The sequence below is a fragment of the Zootoca vivipara genome, chromosome 14 (assembly GCF_963506605.1).
Source record: "Zootoca vivipara chromosome 14, rZooViv1.1, whole genome shotgun sequence".
NCBI classification, from domain to species: Eukaryota; Metazoa; Chordata; class Lepidosauria; order Squamata; family Lacertidae; genus Zootoca; species Zootoca vivipara.
In genome coordinates this window covers 24,891,332-24,915,167 of record NC_083289.1, presented here as the reverse complement: position 1 = coordinate 24,915,167, position 23,836 = coordinate 24,891,332, and the positions used below count along the sequence as shown (strand labels likewise).

At 47.5% G+C, this 23,836-nt stretch overlaps 1 protein-coding gene across 2 annotated transcripts in view; it reads left to right on the top strand.

Annotated features, from left to right (window-relative positions):
- Nucleotides 1–945: 945 nt before the first annotated feature.
- IGDCC4 (immunoglobulin superfamily DCC subclass member 4) overlaps nucleotides 946–23,836 on the top strand; it is a 78,131-nt gene continuing 55,240 nt past the window's right edge. For both annotated transcript variants that reach the window (XM_035131242.2, XM_035131241.2), the window contains exon 1: nucleotides 946–1,292. In XM_035131242.2, coding sequence (XP_034987133.1) covers nucleotides 1,232–1,292 — 61 coding nt within the window. In that variant the 5' untranslated portion in view covers nucleotides 946–1,231. The remainder of the gene's footprint in view (nucleotides 1,293–23,836) is intronic.

Sequence of the window (23,836 nt, the reverse complement as noted above, 5' to 3'; positions counted from 1 at the left end):
AGATCACCTTTAGGATCCATTCTAGCTCTGCAATTATATGGTTCATATATCACTGTGCTATGTAAGAACATAAGAGCCCATTGGATCAGGCCAATGACCTATTCAGTCCAGCATGCTGTTCTCACAGTGGCCGAACACATGCTTGACTGGGAAACTAGCATGTAGGACTCAAACATAACAGCCCCCTCTCCTCCTGTGGCTCCCAGCAACTGGTATTTGGAATCATAGAGTTGTAGAGTTGGGATCCTGAGGGTCATCTAGTCCAACCCCCTGCAATGCAGGAATATTTCACCCAGTGTGGGGCTCAAACCCACAACCCTGAGATTAAGAGTTGAAGCCTTGCTGGCGCCTCTGACTGTGGGGGAAGACGATAGTCATCGCGGGTGGGAGCCATTGGTAGCTTCGTCCTCCATGGAATTTGTTCAATCCTCTGTTAAAGACAACCAAGTTGATGACCATCCCTTGCCTCTTGCGGGAGCGAGTTCCAGAGGTTAACCACGCGCTGCGTAAAGTTCTTGTCCCTGTCCCGACTCTTTCAACATGCAGCTCAGTGCTCTGAGAGAGGGAGAATAACTTTTCTCTCTCTCCTTTCTGAATGCCATGCATGATTTTTATCTCTGGGTGCAAAAAGAAAGCAAGGACGGGGCGACGAGAGACAGAGAGAGATTAATTTCTCCTCTCTCGCCCGTCCAGCAAAAGCAGGGAGGAAAGCAAGGCTCCCTTTTGCCGTCTCCGTCCCCTTGTTTTGCGCTGACAGAGAGACCACCCCCTTCCCCTTCCCAGGAGAGAAGGAGGAGAGAGAGAGAGAGACCCATCTGTCTGGGCTCAGCAGCCTAGAAGAGAAAGCCAAGGGGGCGCGCGAGAGAGAGGGGCAGTCCAGGGGGAGCGGCCGGCGGGAGGTGGCGCCCGGGGCGTCTCCCTCGGGCACCGAAAGGGGGACTCGGCTCGGGCCGGGCGCGCGTGGTTGCGCGTGTGTGCCTTGCAACTCCCAGAGTCACCTCTTTTCCTTTTTTTCTTCTTTTTTTTGCATTCACACAAGATGGCGATGGAGGAGGGGAGGCAGCAGCGGCAGCAGCCCTTCGCTCGCGCGCGCGTCTAACCCTCGCGCGCCAGCCCCAACAAGCGAGCCGCGGAGCAGTCTCCGGCCGCCGGGGTTGCTGCCTCGGCCGCTCGCCGCCACCTCCTCCTCACGGCGCCCCCTTTCGCACACCCGGAGCTCCGAAGGGCTTACATGGCGCTAGAGGGACTGTTTGGCCTCGCGATTCTTGCCTTGTTGACCTTGACCGTGGAAGGTAAAGACCTAAACCCAGGAGAGGGGGAGCTGAGGGCGCTTGGCGTGGCTGGGCGGGCGCTCTTATTTTCTTCGTGGGATGGGGTTTTGTGGTTGTATTTCCTACCCACCCCCCTCCCGCCTTGCTAGTCGGTCGGTGCGAAGAACCCGGCGCGGTGGAGCGCAGAGCGGGAGCTGGGCAGGGCGCGCGGGACCCCTCGGCCGGGGTCTGATCCTGGGGCCACGAAAAAAGAAACGCTCAAATAATGGGTTGTGTGTATGCGTGAAGAGGTCAGGGTCGCCGCTCCGTGGTTCCATCTCAGCCTCCAATCTTCGCTGGCGCGTCCACCATGGACAACGCGGTGGTGGTGGCCCTGGCGAGGGGGGAGGGTGCGCGCGGCGGAGCTCCGGCCGCCCCGTTGCTCGGCGGGGTGACGAGCGCAAACAGGTGTGTGCGCGTTTTTGCACGTGCAATCCTTGCGCCGAATCCCAGGGCTGCCTCGCCTCGCCTCTTGCGACTGGTCGCAGGGGGCGGGCTCGCGTGGCCGGAGCTGCCCGCGCCCCACGCGGGGTGGGTTTGTTTGCTGGCTTACAAGGCGTGGTGGAAGCGGGACGCGCGCGACGGGGAAATGCTCCGCGCAAACGGACCTTCCTCTGGAGATCGGATGGTGCTCTCCTTGCGATGGCCTTGGTGTTTCGACAATGCCCCCCAAAACAACAACACAACACCCGTCCTGCGTACTGGGGTGGGGGCGTTAAGAAAGCCTTGCAAAAAAATGCGAGGTGGAGAGGGGAGTTTCAGGTACTTCCATGGCGACGTTTCCAGCGTTCAATGAGATTTGCGCGGGGGGTGGGGGATCAACAAACAAAGACCGCCATGCTCTCCAAGCGGGCTTTGGAACGGGGTCTTCCCGGCTGTCCAACAGATAAAGGATCTGTTGGCAACGAGAGAAAAATCATACCCACATTAGCCAGCTGTCTTGTTTGCAAGATGGCATTGGTGTTCACAGCCCGCCACCCTTTCACATTCAGTCTTTGTCCAGGGTTATGATCGTGTTCGCCCTCCCCACGTCCCTCAAAAGTTGTTTTTCTAGGGAACTTGTCGCCCCTGCCTGGCAAAACTGTCTCGGGGGCTGCTGTGAGACTTCTCACCAAAGCTGAGTGAAGAGCCTTCCCAGGAGTAACTCTGAAGACCAGCTGCAATGAGCCACTTGTAAGACTTAGGGAAAAGGCAAGGCAGCAGGTTGGTGGTAGCCGGGCATCTGCTTTCATGATACTTTCAGATAGGGCTGGGTATGTCCCCTGGCTGAAAGCCGGCTGGTCAGTATGGACAGTGCTAAGCTAGATGAACTGACTCTGTACCAGTCAAATTCCTGTGCTCCTGAGACATGGCAGGTGCAGGCAAGCTGGCTGGCAAACTAACCCAAATCTCTCCCTGGTTTTCTCCAAGACTTTCATAGTTGCAACTACTGCTAGCTGAGTTGAGCTGGAAAGCAGCTTTTCGTGAAATGGGTGCCCTCTGTGATGTTTTCAGGCTGGTGGGAGTTGCAGTCCAAGATTTCTGGAGGGCACCTTCTGCAGAAGACAATTCCTTAAGTGTAGACTTTCTGGCCAGGATGGAATGGGCAGAAGGTAGCCATGGCTGCTTCTGAAAACCTCAGGTGGCTGGCCAGTGGAGTGTCATTTGTGATGCTGGTGGTGGCCCAGACACCTTTGTTCCAAAATCCATGCAGTATAGAGCACGTGGCTGGGCTCACTGGCATGAGCGGCCTTGAAAGTATTTGCTTTGCCAACGGATGAAAAGGGAATACTCTTCCATTCCTTTTTTCCTGCTCTGTAACTGGATTAGTTTTGAGCATGGAACAGCTGTATTAAAAATCCAGAGAATGCAATAAAGCATCACTTAATATTTGATTAAAGGATTATTTCATACAATCATAGAATTGTAGAATGGGAAGGGGGTCCCGAGGGTCATCTAGTCCAACCCCCTGCAATGCAGGAATCCTGCCCACAGCTGTGAGCCATCCCTGGGTGGGCTCGAACCACCAGCCTTGTGGTTAACAGCCAGACGCACTGACCCATCAAACTGTAAAGAGCAACTGGTTCTTATTATTAAACAATTCCTGCACCCGACATACAGAGGAAATGAATCAGGTAGTGGATTTCCCCCATAAGCTATCTCTGTGCTGTGAAAAAACACCACCACCACTACAGTATTGCTTGTTAATTTCTGCCATGCCAGACTGTTGCTCAAAGGAGCAGGAGTGGTGAAAGAAGTTTGCAACCTTAATTTCATATGAAAACAGCTGTCTGGCAAACTGCTTTCTGAAGCACTTTCCCCCTCTTTTGAAAGGGCATGCGGCTTGGGCCAAGCAGGGAGGGGAGGGGCTTCAGGCAGGGAGATGGGTGAGGGGCTGGGTGAGGTGCAAAGAGAGGTGGGTTTCGGTTAGGTGTAAAGGGGGCAGGGTTTGGTGAGCTGTGGGGGAAATAGGGTTGGGAAAGGGGATGGCGAGTGGAGCAAGCAGGGGTGGCAGCTTGTATAGGATCAGGGGGTTACATCTAGGCATGCTAGGAAGCCTTTGGGCAGTTTTAGAAATGGAGTCAGGGAACCCATGGGAAGAAGAGACTAGGGAGTGGAGAACAGTGTGTTCTTTAGAGGCTGCTGGATCATTCCAATGGCCCATCTAGTCCAGCATCCTGTTCTCACAGTGGCCAACCAGATGCCTGTGGGAAACCCAGAAGCAAGACCTGAGCACAAGAACTCCTGAGGTTTCCAGCAGCTGATATTCAGGAACAATGCCAGAACACGGCCTTTGCGGCTTGTAGCAATTAATAGCCTTCTACTCCATGAATTTGTCTTTTAAAGCCATCTACGTTGCTGGCCATCACTGCGTCCAGTGAGAGCAAGTTCTGTAGGTTAACTATGTACTGCTTGAAGAAGTCCTTTCTTTCAGCTCTCATATCTGGTGCACTTGCTTTTAGAGTAATAAAGAGCAAATTTTCAAATGATTCTCAAACAAATAATGTTCAAATTCTCAAATGAAATACCTCCTCTCCACTTTGCTGCAGTTGCATGTAGCGGGGGGACTACGACGACGACTTCAGAGAGGTGATTGCCAAATGTCTCTTTGAAGTACTTCACCCCTCTATTAAACAGCTCACCTGGACCACCTGCTACCTGCCTGCCTGCCATCATACTGCTGGTGGTGTGGCCACCTATTAGCCGCAGTGTGTACTGCAGCATGACAACAACCTTACATTTTTATGTATATAGGAAGACGTGTTTCTATAGTAGAGGGGATTTCAGGGCAGAGATGAGTTCTACCTGTTGACATTCCCCCTTGCACACATATATGAACTGTTCCAGGAGCCCTTTAGCTTCTCTTTCTGCTGCCTCTGGATTATTAAAGAGTGTTAAGTGTGGCCGAGTGGGAGCCCCGCTTTCCAGATCAAACTGATTTGCAGCTCCCTCAAACTTTGCTCCTGCTGCTGTTTTGCTTAATGAAAAGTTCTGCAGTGGCTTTAGCTTAATGCAGATCTGTGAATTTTTAACACGTTCCGTACATTATTCAGCTGGAGTTCCTTTAAGGAAACCCTTCTCTCCTTTTCCATGGTGTGCAGTATAAGGCTGGCACAACAGCAGGTTTTTTGCTTGATTTGACTAGACTCCATTCTTCAACCAGGTAGGAAAGAACTTTTCCCATCCAGGCAGGAGACCACTAGGGCCTGGGACACTTTCTAAAAGCTCCCTTCCCCAACCCACCAGAGACAGCATTTCACTGCTGTACTCCCCCACCCCCCCAATTCCACTGGAAATGTACACAGTCTTTCCCTATACAAATTTCTGTTCATGTAGGGGTATGCAAGTTTTTGTATGCCACAGGAGTCTTCCTCAAGCAGGATGGAAAGAGGGGCGGTGGCTTGGGGGTGTGGAGAGCAGAGCCCAGCTGTAGAAGTTTCTAAGCCTCATAATTGTAGCCCATCAAACAGCCTGATTGTTGCACATGCTTAATCAGAGGCAAGCCCCAGCAATTTCAATGGGACTTTCCTTTCAATAGGACTGCGGTCATATTCCTTGCCAAGCAAAATCTTGCCTTAGCGTTCTGCATCTCTGTGGCTTGGCTTGGTTGCAGTTTTTAAGGTTTGCAAACATCTCGATAAAAGAGGTGAAGGAGAAATTTTGGCAGATGTCGCTTGTCCTGCAATTCTTTTCTCTGTTGCACAAGATGTCGTTAACACAGAAGCCAATAATCTCCTTTGTGTCAGGATTATTCAGATAAATATCAGGCAAGCCATGTTATGTGCTGAAAACGTAAACCTTTAAGAAGTGGATGGGGAAAGGCAGCTGAGGAAATATGGCTTTCGTTGTTTTCTAAAAATGCTTTCAGGGGATGGCTTTTCACAACTTGTGTCTGGATAAATATGATGATACTAGAAGTGCATTTATATAATGACTTGCTAATAATCGGAACAATAGCATTACTTATATCCCTATATATCATATTGTATTATAATTTCAAGCACCTTTTTATTTGTTTCTTTTCATTTCTTTCACTTTCTTTGCCCACTGAACATTTTCAATAAAATATAATTATTAAAAAAAACTTTTTCATGGGGAAGTGATCACTTGGAAGAAACACTATAAAAGATCATGTACCCCTCTCCCCCCACCCCACCAAAAAGTTACCAGTGTGTTTCCCTGGCACACAGAAATTGAGCAGCTTCTCTTCCCCCATTACTCTCTCCTCTGTACAAGGGAGGGAAGCCTACTAAATTTTGCTGTGTGTTAAAACCTCTCTTAAAAGCACAAGACTAGACCCAGTGAAAAACCTGGCAACCCTCCTTTATCTTTTTGTCATTCTTTTGTCATGTTTACTCTCCCTAAAAGGGTCCCTCTCCACCCCCACCTCCCCTTTGAAAGCCTGAACCATATTACTCGAATAGACGATGCAAAACCCTGGGTGTGTATTGCAAACATATAGAATTCACCTTTTCTCTGCTCAGTGCAGACTGTTCTGACTATAGCAAGGTCTCTTCTGTTGTGGATTTTCCCTGAAGAACTTACAGAAGCACTTTAGAAAAATAAAAGAGAGCGACATGCCCTGTTGGTTTCTGTTATGGCAGTGCGCGTTGCTTGCTTTGTGGTGGGGCTCCCTAAAGGGACAGAACCAGCTCTGGGAACGGAGAGGTGAAAGAAAGAAGCTTTTTCCCACTAGCTCCACAATCGGATTATATAATCCTCAATTTAGGCAGTTTGTATTAGGTTCCTTTTGTGAATTTCCTCCCTTGACTTTAAGGCTTTTTTTGTTCCCAGCGGATGCTTTTTCTCCTTTTCTCATCACTACCCCCCCACCCCTCCCCACACCAGAAGCTGTTGGCGTCTGAATAGACTTAGGACCCTTTCCCTGAGAATTTGGGTCTCCCATTGTCTTGGCAGTCACATGCCTCTTGCTCGTTTTTTTTCCGAATGGTCACCTGCATGCAGATTTCATTCAGCTCCTTGCACAATATCATTTTGCAAAGGCACAGAGGCCTGCTTAAAACGTGGTTGGCTTTTTTTGGGACCAAGTTTCTATAGAGAGATGGGCTGGAAGGGAGGGGGGAGTTTGGGGTTGGTGGCTTGCAGTGCCGGCTGGGAATCAAATTGGCTTGAGGTGGCAGTGGATGAACATACTCTTTTTTAAAAATTGTAAAAATAATTAATAATAAAAATTGAGGTCACATATTATCACATATTATCTTCTGTTGTTGTTGTTGTTGTTGTTGTTGTTGTTAGCCCCAGCCACTCTGGGCAGCTTCCAACAAATTATAAAGCCACAGTAAAACATCTGGGAAACCCAGCCAGATGTGCAGGGTATAAATAATAAATTATTATTATTATTATTATTATTATTATTATTATTATTATTATCTTGGATGCTGCTTGTTCAGAAGACAAAAGGAGGGACTTCACATGCTCAGAATTAATTCATTGAATTTGCTGCCACTGGGATGCACTGATAGATTACCCTTTCCTAACCCATTGTCCTCTAGGCATTTTCGACTACAACTCCTATGGCTGGACCTGATAGGAGTTGTAGTCCAAAACATCTCGAATGCATCGGGTTAGAAAAGGGTTGGCATGGATGGATTCTTGAAGGCAAGATCAATATGCTTTGCTTGGTAAGTAGAGACTCCACGCTCAGAGGCAATGTACCTTGGAATACCGGTTGCTGCAGGTGATGCACCCTGTGCACAGAGAAGCATCCCAGGTTGCCTTTACACCAAGTCAGACCTATTGGTCCAGGTAGATCAGTGTTGTTGGCACTGAGTGGCAGCAGCTCTCCAGGGTTTCAGACCAGGAGCTCCTCCCAGATGCTGGGGATTGAACCTGCGACCACCTTCCACAGCTCTCAAGTCCCTCAGTGGCCAGTGTGTGGTGCCTATTGAGGCAGCTCCAGCCTGCTTACAGTCTCCTTTCCTGCTCTTGACGGTTTCCCACAGCAATGAGCCCAGCCTCCCTGGTTCATATAATTAAGCAAGTATTTAATTGCACAGTAATTTGTCTCTGGCCTGCATCCCAACGTTTTTCCTTACTCCATATTTGCATTACAGAGGGAGAACGCAGCAACTTAACGAGAGCATTGTTGTTCGGGGTAGCGAGTTAATTTTGTGCATTGGGGATAGAAAGAGGCTGTTTGGAGAACTGAAATGCAACTTAGGCAACAATGCCCAGGCATAGCTGCCAAGTTTTCCCTTTTCTCGCGAGGAAGCCTATTCAGCATAATGGAAAATCCCTTAAAAAAAGGGATAATTTGGCAGCTATGTGCCCAGGAGAGGAGGCTCCCGAGGAGACCTAGCTTGCATTTTTGCAACTATTCCAAATCTACGTTTTGGTCCCAGCAGGGGCTCCCAAGTCAGTTTGAAAATACTGTAGAGATTTCTGTCCTGCCGATATATATGTATGTAAACAAATTTGTTAAACACACATCCCCTGCAAAAAAAGCAGTTTACAAATATATATATAATAAAACGTTTACATTATCAATAAAACAAGTTAAAAACAGGTGTTTAAAAAATGTCCAGAAGATGATCAAAAATCAATAGCATCAAAAAAGAGAAAGAAATACATGTAACTTCTCTGTGTCTGGAAAGGCTTTCCTGAACACAAATGCTTTAAGCAGGTGATAGAAAGAGTGCATTGAATGTGCTTCCCTAGGCAGGGAGTTCCAAAGTGTAGAGATGCTGCTGCACTAAAAGATGGATTTCTTACCAGTTTCGAAAAATTCCAAGTTGGTTTAAGATGAAATAGTGCCTCACAATTGACCCTAGCACCAGATCTGCCTCTTAGCAGAGAATTATATGGAAAAGAAGACTGCCGTACAAAAGAATGGACTACAAGGAACTGTGGGAGGGATTCCCGGCGGGGTAGCTGCTAGCAAAAACTGCAGTCTTGCAGCATCTTAAAGACTAACACGGAATTCTTTGTTGATATGCAACAGTGCTCAAAGCTTAGGCAAAAATAAGTGTAAACACGCCTGAGACAAGCGCTATGGCAGATGGCAGTACTGTAGTTTTGTGTACAGAAATGTTGTCTTTTTGAAACGGAAATAAAAGTACATTGTATTTAGATGAACACATTGATTATGGCATAAGCTTCAGCCCACCAAAGCTTATATCTTTCCATATGCATAAAAATGTAAGGCTGTCATCACGCAGCCCACGTTAGAGGATTCACAGTGCCTCGTGACAATCCTGGATTTGCATGAGGTCAGGTTGAGGGAGGGAGCAAAAGACAAGGTAGCTTTTCATACCTTCCAGCATTTCTCCGATGAAAATAGGGACACCCTAAGGACCAGTTCTAGGTGGGTTTTTTTAACTGCCTCCCCATCACCCCTGACCATTGGCCATGCTTGCTGAGACCACTGGGACCTGGAGTTCAGCAACATCTGCATAGTCACAGCTTACCAACCTGACTGTGACTTATCTAAGATCTTCCTCTCTCCTTTGCGTAGTTGTATAATTTTAAAAACAAAACAAATTACTTTTTTTTAAAAAAAAAGTGAGGGAAAAAACCCCAGGATTCTCCTGCAGACCTTGGACATCTGCTACGTCTCCAATGACCCCTATCTCTGCTCCTTCCCCAGATGATTCTAAGGCACATCACAAATAGTGACAGTGCATGGAGCATGTGTGTGTGTGTGTGTGTGTGTGTGTGTGTGTGTGTGTGTGTGTGTGTGTGTGTAATCTTTTCTGTGGCTTTTAGACACCTTTGGAAGGCAGGTGTGCCTGTATGCAATTCTGTGCTATTTCTCCCATGCCTAGGGGATTTCCGTCTTCTAGCTGATCTTTAAATAGGCAGTCAATAAATAATTAAGTTAATTGGTGTGGCCAAACAGGCCATTAGCTGCCTTAGCAGATTGTTTATTTTTATTTATTTGCAAACCGGCTCTTGAGAATTCGTGTGCAGAGTGTAAAGGGCACGATTTGGGGGTGGCGAATGAGATGTGCCCTTATGACCAGCTGTGGGAGGCAGAGCACCTGCTTGGCACGCAGAAGGTCCCAGGTTCAATCCCCAATACAGTATCTCCGGACAGGCTCCTTTTCTGAAATCCCAGAGAGCTGCTGCCAGTCAGTGTGGACAATTCCGAGCTAGATGGGAGAAGGGTTCTCTGGTTCCAAGCAATGATTAGATGACGCTGGCACCAATTTGAAATTCACTTTGTTCCATAACTTTCTCAGTGATTTGGTTGAATTTAGAGTCCTCGGCCCGATGACTTTGTTGCCAAAGCGGCCTGTATGTCAAGCGAACCAAACACAGCGCACTAGCTATGCATGGTAAGAACCACTGTGCCCCCCTTGAGGCTCCAACTCAGAGGCTTCAGAGTGAAACTGAATGCTCAGACATAGTGCTTGTAAAAGCAGTGGTGGAGGAGAGAGTCTGGCTTTTTAAAAGAGCTCTCAGGCGTCTCCCAGGCAGAATTGTCACCCACATTCCTACTTGTTTCCCAAATCGATTTATTATCCCTTTATTGGTGCCTATCTCTGCCTTCTGCAGTAAGAAGATCCTAATATGTTGGAGAAGATGGTGTTTTAGATTTCATAATTGGGGGGGTGGGGACCCTGAAGTCTACAGATCATTCACTCCCTCCATTTGCTGCACGTTCCTTCATCTGGAGCATGGTTTTCCAAACTTGGGTCTCCAGCTGTTTTCGGACTACAACTCCCATCACCCATAGCTAGCAGGATCAGTGGCCAGGAATGATGGGAATTGTGGTCCAAAAACAGCTGGTGAGCCAAGTTGGAAAACACTGGTCTCTGGATGGTTTGAAAACATGGGTGTAGCCAGGATTTTTGTTGGGGGGCGCAGGGCTCTGTTAGAGGGGGCAGGACTTTTGGGGGGAAGTATAGTCGACGTGATTGGTCAGTTTGTTAAGTATTTCTATTGTTTTACTTCATCAGGGGGACAGCTGCCCCCCCCCCCGGCTATGCCCATGTTTGATAAGGAGGCTAAAACCTTGAATTGCCAGATCAAACCCCAAGACCAGGCACCCCCAAACTTTGGCCCTCCAGATGTTTTGGACTACAATTCCCATCTTCCCCAACCACTGGTCCTGTTAGCTAGGGATCATGGGAGTTGTAGGCCAGAACATCTGGAGGGCCGCAGTTTGGGGATGCCTGTCTAAGACCCAATTGTGTGGATAGTGTCATTCTATTGTTTAGTCACTAGGTGGCAGTGGACTCAATTGTGTTTGGGTGGAGTCAGGACTTGCCTGTTCGGTTTCATTAGGGAGACACCATAAAGTTATTGTCTAGGAGGTTATTGTCTGTTGTTCTTCAACCTAGGATCCCCAGCTGTGGTTAAACTCCAACTCCCATCATCCCCAGCCAAGCTTAGTGCAATTGTCAAGGGAGATGGGAGTTGGAGTCCAACAACATCTGCAGGGCCAGAGGTTCCCCACCTTTGAGAGATCTAAATTTTGGAGCAAAACAAACCAACTTGTGTGCATTTTTACATTTCAGACACATGCAGTACTGTAGTATGCCAGAAAACAGATCCAACAGAGCTTGGTAGGGGCTTCAAATTTCACAGTATCATTTTTTTTATATGGCTTTGGCAAAGCTGAACTAATAGGATATTTGGGAAAGAGCAGAGGATTGGTTGTGAGGGTTGTTGTTTTTTTGCATGAAGAATTTGCAAGGAAGAAAAAAGATGTGATTTGGATTGTCCCTGTGAACCGAGCAAGACTTGTAATTCTCTCAGTTTCGGAAAATGAGAGTGATTATAGACCAACAACTAAGAAATAATCCGGAGCTAATAAAGTGTAAGCTCCATTAATGGTAATCCCTTTCCAGTGGCAGTGACAGTCTGATGAGCTCAGGGCATCCCCCAAATCTTGTTTGGATGGGACAGGGACTAAGTAGTCACTAAAGCTCCAGGAAGGGAAGCGGTTTGGATGTCTATTTATTTATTAAAATGTATACCACTGTTGATTAAAAAAAAAATCAGAGCATCTTACAGCAATTGCACATCAAACCATACAACAAATTAAATCCAGAAATTGGCTGTTATGGAAAGATGTCTTTCTTACTTGCCTGCATAAGCCTGATGGGGATAGAAAAGTTTTCAGCAGGTGTTTAAAAGTTGGCACGGGAGGCCTCTGCTGAACCTCTGTTGGCAGAATGTTCCACAAGTCTGGCCTGATGACACAACAGGCTTAGTTTCTTGTTGTTGTCAAGTGAGCCTTGTTCATTTTGAGGACGACCCACGACACGCCTGCAGATGATGTCAGTGATCAAGCTGGGGTAAGAGGGTCAGCCAGTCCCTGAGGTCCCCTGGACCTATGTCTCCTTCATCCTATGCGGTCATTGGTAACAGATTCAAAATGGCCATGGAGCAGTTTTCCCATGGGGGATAGTTAGGGAATGAATTCTTGATTCAGCCCCTGTCAAGTGGTTCAGACGCACTGGGTGTGGAGCCTCGGGGGCACGGCAGGGGATCACAGAATCGTAGAGATGGAAGAGACCACAAGGGTAATCTAGTCCAACCCCTTGCGATGCAAAATAATAATAAAAAAATCCTTCCAGCAGCCCCTTAAAGACCAACTAAGGAATCTTTCACCCAAAGTGGGGCTCAAACTCACCACCCTGAGATTAAGAGCCTATTGATCTACCAACTTAGCTTTATGGTTAGAATAGGGTGCAGGTGTTGGGGGTGGGGAACGAATCTTAATTCACTGCTGAAATTTGAGACCTGCTTAAGAAAGCTGGACGGGCCAGCCAGGTGGAGATGTCAGTTGCCAACCTGACCTCCAGAGATCTCCATGTGGTCTCAATTGGACCCGCGTCAGTTGCAGAACATGCTTGGCGCCTGGGGGATTTTGAATGCTGGTTTAAGGTTCTTGTGTTGATACACAAAGCCCTAAATAACTTGGTTGTAGGATACCTGCACATAATACTGGTCCTGAAAGACCTACATTGGCTCCCAGTACATCCGAGCACAATTCCAAGTGTTGGTGCTGAGCTTTAACGCCCTAAACAGCCTCGGCCCAGTATATCTGAAGGAGCGTCTCCACCCTCATTGTTCAGCCTGGACACTGAGGTCCAGCGCCAAGGGCCTTCTGGCGGTTCCCTCCCTGCGAGAAGTGAGGTTACAGGGAACCAGGCAGTGGGCCTTTTCGGTAGTGGCGCCCGCCCTGTGGAATGCCCTCCCATCAGATGTCAACAAGATAAAGAACTATCTGACTTTTAGAAGACATCTGAAGGCAGCCCTGTTGAGGGAAGTTTTTAACGTTTGATGTTTTATCGTGTTTTTAATATTCTGTTGGGAGCCGCCCAGAGTGGCTGGGGAAACCCAGCCAGATGGGCAGGGTATAAATAATAAATTATTATTCTTATTACCTCAAGGAAGGCTTGAGTCTTCATGTCCCAGCCCCATTGTGGAAAGCATGGAGAGGAGTGCTGTTTGTTGTCCCCCATGTTACAGATAGCCAACAAAACTCAACAAAAAAATAGGGCTTTTAGGGTCGCCAGTCCCATGCCTGTGGAATGCTCTTCCAGCAAAGTTGCAGCAGACACATCCTCGCTTTTGACTTTTGAGTGTTTCCTCAAAAAGTTGAGCTTTTTTAAAAATCCTTTGTGGCTTTTAGATCCACCCCCCTTTTCAATTATCCAGACACCTTAACCATTACATATCTGCAATTAATTTTTTTTAATGGTGTTTGATGCCTTAGCATTCTACACCCCCTGGTATTTTATGACCATGACCGTACAGAAATGCTTTTTAAAGATAACTAAATAAAAATGCCCTTGTGTGTCCCTAGTAAAAACAACAACACACCAAACCTCCAAATTCTTCAATGTAGGCAATATATTGGTCCAAAGTGAGGCTTCCTTAGTTTATAAAGCAGGTTCTATTGGCAGAGCTGAACATAGACTTATTTTCATGGGTTGTCAAGCGGGGGGGGGGGACATTTCCCAGCAAGGAAGAGATTAGGATGTCACGAAATCAGGGCTTGGGAGCTTCAGGGAGGGAGGGAAAATACCCTTATCTCTGTTTTGCAATTGGAGCTGGAAGAGGCAAAAGTCAGCTTTTCCGAGGTTCACAAGGCTGCTGCATGTACTCCGTGAAAATGGCTGGGGTGGGAGTGAATGCTCCTCTTTGGTCAGGTCACCTGCTTTCGCCCTCTAGTTGCTGATTAATGAGGACTTGGCAGATTCACTCTGTGCCCTTGATGGCATATTCCATGACCTGGAATGACATAGAGAATCTTGACGGCTGAACTTGTAGTAGAAATGAGGAAGAGGGAATGCTTGTGGCTCAGGGGCAGAGCAACTGCTTTGCATGCAGAAGGTCCTGGGTTCAAACCCCAATGGCAATCTCCAGGTAGGACTGGGGGAAAAGCTCCTGCCTGAAACCCCGGAGGCCTTGATTGAACCTGGGACCTTCTGCATGCCAAGCAGGTGTTTTGCCACTGAGTTCTGCTCCATCCTCCTTGCATGCTTCCCCAGCTATGAGGTTACTCTGCAGTTTCACATCAGGTGGGCAATCCTTCGTAAGATGAATGTGAGCAGCTTCTTAAAATAATCAGGTTGCCAATGGGCTGGATTTTCCATTTCTTGTGCTGCCTGCCCGAGATGGCAAAAACGTGGTCTTGGTTCCCAGTGTTCCTCATGGCTGTCATGTAGGTCAGAACAACAACAACAACAACAACAACAACAACAACAACAACAACAAAAATCTCTTTCGACTACGGCATACCAACATGGCTACCTACCTGTATGTAGGTCAGAAGTTGTTATTATTGCAATCATAGTTCATTTGATTTTTATCCTGCCCAAAGGAGCCCAGGATGGGCATAAGGCATATTTTTTATTTTATTTTGTTCTATGATTTTGAACAGAATTTGTATACTCCTTAACTGTGAGTAAAACCTTGAAGCATTTGACAAAAAACAAACAATAAAATGTGCGTTAAAATGATAATTAACAGTCAACGTTAAGAGGAAGTTCTTATTTTATTTATTAAAATAATTTTTATTACATTTTCAAATTGTAACAACAAATTTTCCCACAAATCTTAACTGAACATTTTATATATCCATATTTCTCCCCTCTCCACCTCTTTGGCTTCCCCCGTATTTCCGTATTGATTTGTTAAACAAATTCTATACCCTGCTGGTTTTACCTCTTATATAGTTGTGAAAGTTTAGTCAAAACCTGCCAAGGAGTCCAAATCTTTATAATACTGTCTTTTTATATGGTTTATAAATGGTCCCCACTCCTTTTTGAAATCCATGCTGTCTCTCTCATGTATCCTCTCCGTCAGATTAGCTAGTTCCGCATAGTCCATAAACCTGGCTTGCCATTCTTCCTTTGTTGGCGTTTTCTCTGTTTTCTATACTTGTGCTAATAAAATTCTTGCTGCAGTTGTCGCATACATAAACAATATCCCGTTTCCCTCTCTTATATCATGATCGAAAATTCCGAGCAGGAAAGAGTCTGTTTGTTTTTTTAACAAAGGCTTTTCCCAACATTTTTTCAATTCAATTCATTATATATCATTTCCCAATATTCTTTAACCTTAAGAAGGTTAAAGTTAAGAGGAAGTTTTGAAAATTAAAATCAGCATCATTAAAATGTCAGATCAAAACGCCTGCTAGTATTTACATAGATTCCTAGGATTTGTTGCAAAAAGGTTTTTAGCAGGTGTCATAAAGTGCAGAGCGAAGGTGCAAGCCTGTTGTCAAGAGGCTGGGAGTTCCAGTGTGTGTAGGTGCTGCCACCCTGATAAACTGTGGCACGAATATTAATAGCGTGGAATGAATATTATGTGGCGTGTGTAAAAGTGCCGCAGATCAAAGCGGCCAAGTTGGCATATATGGGGTAAGATGATCCTGCAAGTAAACTGGTCCCAAGCTGCTTTATATATTAACAGCAACACATTGAACTTGGCCCAGTAAGAGATTTGCAACCAGCGCACTGCCAGGGGTGTCATATGTTGACAAGGTCTCACTTCTGTCGGCAACCTTACTGCAGCTTCCACACTGAGCGCGAGGCAAACACCACAAAGTAAATAATGCCACACATAATTAAAAACCTTGCAAAAATGCAGCACCAATTAAAAACACATTTTCAGTGTTGCACGCAAGAACTTCGGGAACTGTAACCTGGCTCTTCCTAATGGCAAATCTGCTGCTGAGCCAGCAGCCTTTGAAGGTAGTGGCGGAAGATTCCTCAGGCAGGTAAATAGCCACAGCAACACTGACCAAACCCAACCAGGCTTTGAAGTCATAAGCAACTGGTTAATTTTTTTTAAAGCCTTCAATGCCTGCTAATCCAAATCAATTTTCATTTCTTTCATAAAGCTCAGGCTTTTGCGTTGGGCACCCGCAAATAATTGCAGCTAATTTGTTTTATTTTTATAACACCCATAATTGGGGGTGGGGGGTGATTTTGATGTCCTGGCAGCCATATTCCCTTTAGTGAGTTCTTAATGGAAAGATCCATTCAAGTCGAAATGCTTCTGGGCACCGGTTCAAAAGCCAGATGTCTCTGTGTGTTCCAGAAGAGGGTTTCAGGCCATCTGCCGCTGCCGATGTCAGATATGTCACCCAAACAAGTGATGCTATCATTGGATTGGGGGAAAGGCTTGAGCTGCCCCCATCCAGCATATATTTTCTGTGCCTGCCAGACCCGCTGGGAATTCAAGTATAGACCAACATGACAAAAGCTCGCTTGCCTCGCCCCAATTCCAACCATTTAGAGCAAGGTTTCCCAAACTTCGCTTTCCAGCTGCTTTTGGACTACAATTCCCACCATCCCTGAAACTGGTCCCTCTAGCTAGGGATGATGGGAGTTGGAGTCCAAAATCAGCTGGAGACTGAGTCACGGACCCCTCCAAAAAGTGCAGGCAGGCACATGTGGTTTCGCTGGCTGGGGGCTGATGGGATTTGTAGTCCAGCTACATCTGGAGGGCACCAGGTGGGCAAAAGGCTGCTTTAGGGTCTCTGGCAGTATGCCCCCTTCATACTGATTTAACTCAGAACTCAGCTTTGGAATGTGCAAGCAATATCCACCCCATTATTCAGCAGAAGACACACTGGCACTCTCAGCTCTCCCGCGCATTATGTCACTTGTTTGACCCTTGCACCACAGAGGCTTCTGCATATAGCTCCAGTTTGAAAAATTAGCCACACGGCATGTAAGGGGTGCAGTGATTAAATGCCCCCGGTGCTCTGTAAGTGTGAGGCGTCATTTCACACCACTGAATCAGTACAGGCTGAAATACCTCATGGCTGCGCATGCAGTAAGAGAAAACCGGTGGGCCTCTGATCATAGCTGCCAAGTTTTCCCCTTTCTCGCGAGGAAGCCTATTCAGCATAAGGGAAAATCCCTTTAAAAAAGGGATAACTTGGCAGCTATGCCTCTGATGTGCCTGAAGGCACTTTGTGGCCAGGGTTTGGCCGGACCAGAGGGCCTCCCGAGGAACCCCCATGCAGCATGAGAATTTGGGTCATCAGTTGAAGCCATGAAGGGGCGCCTGACCATCAGGTCCAGTCAAACCATGAAACTCCTTCGCAAATGGGGCTTTTAACAATGCGTTCATGCGCTGTCGCAATCGGATGTTTATAGAGCACGATTCACTTGACGGATCTTTGCTCTTTAAAGTAATTTGCATCATGTGCAGGCGTTTGAGGCTTGGCCCACTTGATCCTTGTAGATGATTGGCACCTATTAACACACTGGCTTCCTGGTCTGCTGCCGTTTTGGTTACAGGCCTCGCTGGGCGCGTAACTTTTGACTACCGGGCACCATCTCTTTGCCAAAATCGCAGAGTCCAGTGCCGATGTCTGTGCCTCCTCTGAATGCACACAGTCCTGCCTAAAGTGATCTGATCTAGGCTTCTGGATAAGCTGCACACCTGGCTGTCTGTGGTGAGTGAGAGTCACTGCCATTCGGAAGCTTTCATGTCCTGTGTGTGCTCTGATGCTGTCTTGGAGTGGCTCCTTACGCTTTCCCCTAGTTCAGTAGGCTATAGGCAAACTGGTGAGATTAGGGCACATTATGTGGCGGACCAAATTTGTAGCCAGTCCCTTAGTTGGATCCCAGGTACACCACTGGAAGTATCTTCATCTTACCTTGCGATTGGGTCAAAACTGAGGCACTTCCAGACGGCTCATTTATTGACCGTTTGTCCTGATTGGTTTGCAGGGAGGTTAGATGATAGTTACTATTTCATGAGCATTCTGATTGGTTGGAAAGTGTTGTCCCACACTTCCCAGTGGACTTTCCCATCAGTTCCCTGATGGGAAAATGTCCAGACTTTTGGGTGTAGCTGGCTTGTTGCAGGATAACTCCCAATCAACTATAATTGTGCAACCATAATTAGGGGGTATGATTCAATCCCACCCACCCCCAAATAAGCAAAATAATAATAATAATAGTGCCATAGCTCTAGTTTTGGGGGTATTCTGTCAGGGCTGATGATGCTGTGAAGAGGAAATCCAGGTTGGGGAAGGTGAGGGTTGTGTGTGTGTGTGTGTGTGTGTGTGTGTGTGTGTGTGTGTGTGTTGCACAGGATGCTGGGAAGTGTCATAGCTTAACTTCAATTCCCCCCAAAAAGCATACATATGTGTATGACCCCTGTTCCGCAGATTGCATACAAACGCTAAGTTAAAAAACTGAAGAAGACCAAACCGAAACAGTATGATTACCTTGGATCACTGTCTCGCATGTTATATTTTGCAAAGTTAAAAACAGATATATTTCGCCCGTGGAATTGGTCGACGTATTGCCTCCCTTTTTTTTGGTATTTTACTCAAGTCTGCAACACAGGGGTTGTTTCATCAGCTTCAATTCCCGGCATCTCCTGGTCAGACTGGGAATGTTCTGATTCTGGAAAGCTCTGGTTCTGTATAAGGCAGCTTCCTATTTTTATTATTTTTCTCCCTTCACGAAGGTGACCCCAAACAACAAAACACTAAAACCCAAGTATAGCAAGCGACTGGCATTAGCCTCCTATGTTCCTTCTTGCACCTATTGATAGCTATTAGTCATGAAGTGGATGGAATGAAATGAGGGTTAGGCTGATGGCCACAATGGCTATGCTCTGCCTCCATTGTTAGAGGCAGTAATCCTTCTGCAGGAAGGAGAGAAGAGCTCTGGTGCTCAGGTCCCACTTGCACACAACTGAGCAACTGAGCATCCGCTTTGCATATAGAAGGCCTTGAGTACAATTTTCGACAGCAACTCCAGGTAGAGCTGGGAACGTCCCTTGTCTGAAACCCCGGAGAGCTGCTGCCAATCTGTGCAGACAGCACTAAGCTAGAAGACCAAGTGGTAGATACCATGGCTTGTTATAAGGCAACTGCTCATGACAGCACAGGATATTAACTTTCCAAGTGGTTGAATGTATGAAACTGTCCTATTGAGACAGGTTACTGGTTCATCTAAGTGTGGCTTGCTCTGGCTGTTCCAGCTACCAGAGGAGATGTTTCTTTGCTGCCTCATCCTTCTCTAACCAGGACTCAACCTGGGACCTCCTGTAGGTTGAGCATGCGCTCAGCGTTCAAAACCAGGCCACTTGCACCCAAGTGAAGATGGCTGGATGGCAGGATGACGCCTGACGTCTCCAGAGGTGCATGCATCCACACTTGGATATTGACTGTTTTCACACACTAGCAACACATCCTTTATAATTCTATCCATTATATTTCATCTGCACAATCAGAATGAATTTCGGGAACCCAAAAGTTGCATTGTCTGGCTCAGAAATGGCAACTAGGCATTCAGTTTTGGAGACTATAACCCTGGTTTTAAGGAGCCATTTGACACCTAGCTTATGTAACTGAATTTCTAACACTGCTTGTGCTCAGCACCCGTGCTGCAATTTCTCCTAGCATTAAAACGGACTAAAACGGTCCCCTGGGCTCGCCTCCTATTTAGCTGGGCTGTGTCCCTTCTGCTTTCTGAAAAACATCCCTTGTTCCAGAGGTGTTTGTTGTTGGGTTCTGCAAGGTGCACATACGTGGTTTTCTCCAGGGAGGCTGACGTGCCCAGAAGCAGGAATGGAGCTGGCTGGCTGGTACCCAGGCCCAGCAAGAGGGACCTGCCTGCGCAGTAGCAGCAGGAGCTGTCCAGGAAAACTCCTTGACTGGTGCCAAGGACTGGAAAGTGATATCAGCGTTGGAAGGAGGACAGGCTAGCTAGCCCTTCTGCAAAGTGTCTGAGGGGGTCTGCTTAGTCTCTGCCCCTTTTATTCATTCCCTTTTTTGCTGAGTAGATATTCCAGGCTCTTTGGGTTGCATCTCTCAGCCGCGGAAGAATGCCTTGGTGCTGGATTTTGCAAGCGCTGTGAGGAGCACGGATTAGCCAGGTTTTATATACATTGGGTGCCATTACATACATGCAAGTCAATTGTAGAGTTGGAAGGGATCCTTAAGGGTCATCTAGTACAACCCCCTGCAATACAAGAAGAGTCCCCCCCATTTTTTTTATTTATTGCATTTATATACCGCAAGGACCCTGTCAGGTAGGTTGGGTTGAACGAATGGGACTGGTCCAAGGTCACCTATTTATACCCCATCTTCCTTAAAGGTGCTCACAGAGACATTTGTCGTTCTCCCACTCCTAATTTCGTCTTCAAAACAGCCCTGCGGTGTAGAACAGGCTGAGAGATGGTGGCTGGTGGTCCAAGGTCTGAGTGGGGATTTGAACCCTGGTCACCCAGGTCCTCCTAGTCCAGCACTCTGACCACTACACCATACTGTCTATGTTTGGTTTAGACCTTTGTGATCAGATGGAATAGATTCTAGGGATGGAATAGATTCTAGGCACCTTTTGGTACAGTGACAAGGTGTCTATAAGATCCAAGTCTTTCAACTTGAATACCGTGTTTCCCCCTTTTTAAGACACCGTCTTATATTTATTTTTCCTTTAAAAAACACACTATGGCTTATTTTCAGGGGATGTCTTATTTTTTTATTAAGTATGGTACAGCAATCTACATTTATTCGATTTATTTTTTTAAAAAACGCCCGGATCAGATGGCCCCCAAAAATAAAGACGTGCCGCTACTGCTGCGTCGTTTCCTTCTAAATGCACAACAGAGGAGGCTGCAGAGTCCCAGCCACTTGCAGCGCGATCCTATGGCTCCTAACTCAGAAGAAAGCCCCGTGGAGTTCAGCGGGCTCTGACAGCCAGGGACCAGCTTTGGCTGCGATCCTGCTGCTGCTGCCGCCGCCGCCGCACACATTTCCCCTGGGGGTAAAGCACGCCACTGAATGCGCAGGATGGCACTGTGCGCGAGCGAGGGGACGAAAGTTAACTGACCCAAACGGCATATCCCCAAACCAAAGCGCACAGTCGGATCAAATGCCTGCGCCTCCTTTTGTGCATTGCTTCCTCCCTCCAGCCCCGCAAAAGGGTTAAAGGCAATAGGGCAGCCCAATCCTGTGCAGAGTGAACCTCCATCCGCCCGCGCTTCAGTGTGCGGGACCCGGGAGCGGGAGACGCTGCAGCGAGGAGAAGAGGCAGCGATGGCAAAGGGGGAGGAGGAGGAGGCGGGGGAGGAGGAGGAGGAGGCGGTGGAGGTGGCTTCGGCTTCACCTCCTTTCCTCCCTCGCAAGGCTTCTCAGGAGCCCCGGCGCTAGGCAGAACCTTGGGCCCGGGAGCCGCCGGCCGGCACTCACCAAAGGGAAAGGACCCAGCGTGCCGGCGACGTGCGCTCTGCACCAGGGCCACGATCCTCGCCCCCATCTCCTCCAGCCTCCCTACTCGCCCTTCCATGTTGGATGCCTTGCAGAAACTTCGCTTCTGTAGGTGCAGAGTTGCAGCCGGACGCTGAGTGCCGCTTCCCGGCTCCCCCCCCCTGCGGTTTCCCTGCGGTCTGCCTCGATCCGAGGCCAATCAGGCTCCCACATTGCTTCGTTCGATCGCCTTGAAAAAAATCAAAGCGGGGAAATGGCGTGGGCGGCCGCCGCTTTTGCTCTCTTTTCATCCAGTTCTTCCTCGTTTTCACTCAGGTTCTTCAGCTTTCCTTTAATTGCTGCTGCTGCCGCCGCCATTGCTATTGTGCTTTTTACAGCAGAGTGGATCCGGCGGCCTGCCGGGTCGGCGCCGATCAGCGCTGCGCTGAGCACCGGATCGAGGAAGTGGCCTGCAGGGTCGGCGCCCAGCAGCGCCACACGGAACACCACCTCCTCAATCCAGCACGGCGCTGCTGGACGCTGACCCTGCAGACCGGCTCCTCGATCCAGCACTCTGCACGGCGCTGCTGGGCGCCGACCCTGCAGGTAGACCTATGGCTTATTTTCGGGGTATGTCTTAAATTTTACAAAGTTTAAAAATCCTGCCCTGGCTTATATTATGACTACGGCTTAAAAAGGGGGAAACACGGTATCTTGTGCAGAAGAGGATAAGGTTTTTTTTGGGGGGGGGGAAGAAGCACAGTGCAACTTCTCACACCAAAAGTCTGCAGTGAGAAGATCGCAACACTCACCTCTGAAATAATGGCCGCTATGATGGATTGCAGGCCTAGGAAGGAGGGTGAATTAAATTAACTGACCATTTAGCCATTTCACTTGCCAAGAATGCAATCCCCCCCAGCTTTCCTTGCATGTCTTTGAAGAATGCAATTTAACTGTGTTAATGTTGGGCATCGCTGCAGTTAATTGCATGCTCTGGAGTGAGCTCTTCTCCACCCCCACCCCCGAGAAAGGTGGCCCTTTTTACCATCCGTAGGTAGCAGAAGGTTTAATTGGGTGCTTGAATAGCTATAAAATTAATCTGCGATAGGCACTGGGCACCCAGCCATGTGGTTCCCAGCCCATGCTGATAAACTTGTTATGGAATCAGGAAACATTTTCAGTTGGAATGGTAACAAAATTATTTGGCGCAGGGTTGTAAACGGAGCAGGCTTGTGGAGGGTTTCCTCACTGAGGAGGCTGCGATAGCCGTGCAAATTCCTGTTGGCCACTGTGTTTCTCGAGGACATTTGCAGATAATGGATGAACACTTTCAGGAAATGCTGTGGCTCTCTTGCAAGTGGGCACTTAGGAGGTTAGTGTGGCCCACATCAGGCCCTCTCTGCACATGCTCAAGAAACCACCCAACACCAGTGCTTGTTGTTATTATATGTTGGTTGTCCTGCCCTTTTGTCAATGATGATGACAACTTTGGGTGCACAGACTAGTAGGGAGGGCCAGGTTCTGACTCTCACTCAGTCACGACACTCACTAGGTGCCTTGTGTCCTGTCCCCCTCTCTCAGCCTAACCTACCTCAAGGGGTTGTTGTGGGGATAAAATGGGGAGAGAGAGAACCACGTACGCTATCTTGAGTTCCTTGGAAAAGGGGCGGGATAGAATGTAATAAATAAATAGTTGTATTAATGTACGAAATTATCAGACACTCCAAGTGTCCCTATTTTCCGGGGACAGTCCTGGATTTACAGAAGCCATTCCAGTTTCTGATTTGATCCCAGAATGTCCTTTTCCTTAGGATGTCCCTATTTTCATCAGAGAAATGTTGGCAGGTATGGAGTTATGCAAACCCCGAGCCAAGGAGATAAGTAACTATGCAACCTTTAGAAGACATCTGAAGGCAGCCCTGTACAGTGGTACCTCGGTTTATGAACACAATTGGTTCCGGAAGTCTGTTCATAAACTGAAGTGAACTTTCCCATTGAAAGTAATGGAAAGTGGATTAATCCGTTCCAGACGGGTCCGCTGAGTACTCAACCTGAAGCGTACTTAACCCGAAGCATGGGTGTAATTGGTTCCGGAAGTCTGTTCATAAACTGAAGCGTTCATAAACTGAAGCGAACTTTCCCATTGAAAGTAATGGAAAGTGAATGAATCCGTTCCAGATGGGTCTGCGGCGTCCGTAAACCGAAAATTCGTAAACCGAGGTGTTCATAAACCGAGGTTCCACTGTATAGGGAAGTTTTTAAATGTTTAATGTTTCATTGTTTTTATATATGTTGGAAGCTGCCCAGAGTGGCTGGGGCAACCTAGTCAGATGGGTGGGGTATAAATATCACCACCACCACCACCATCAGAGTACTGGTAATGTTTGGGGGTTCATAT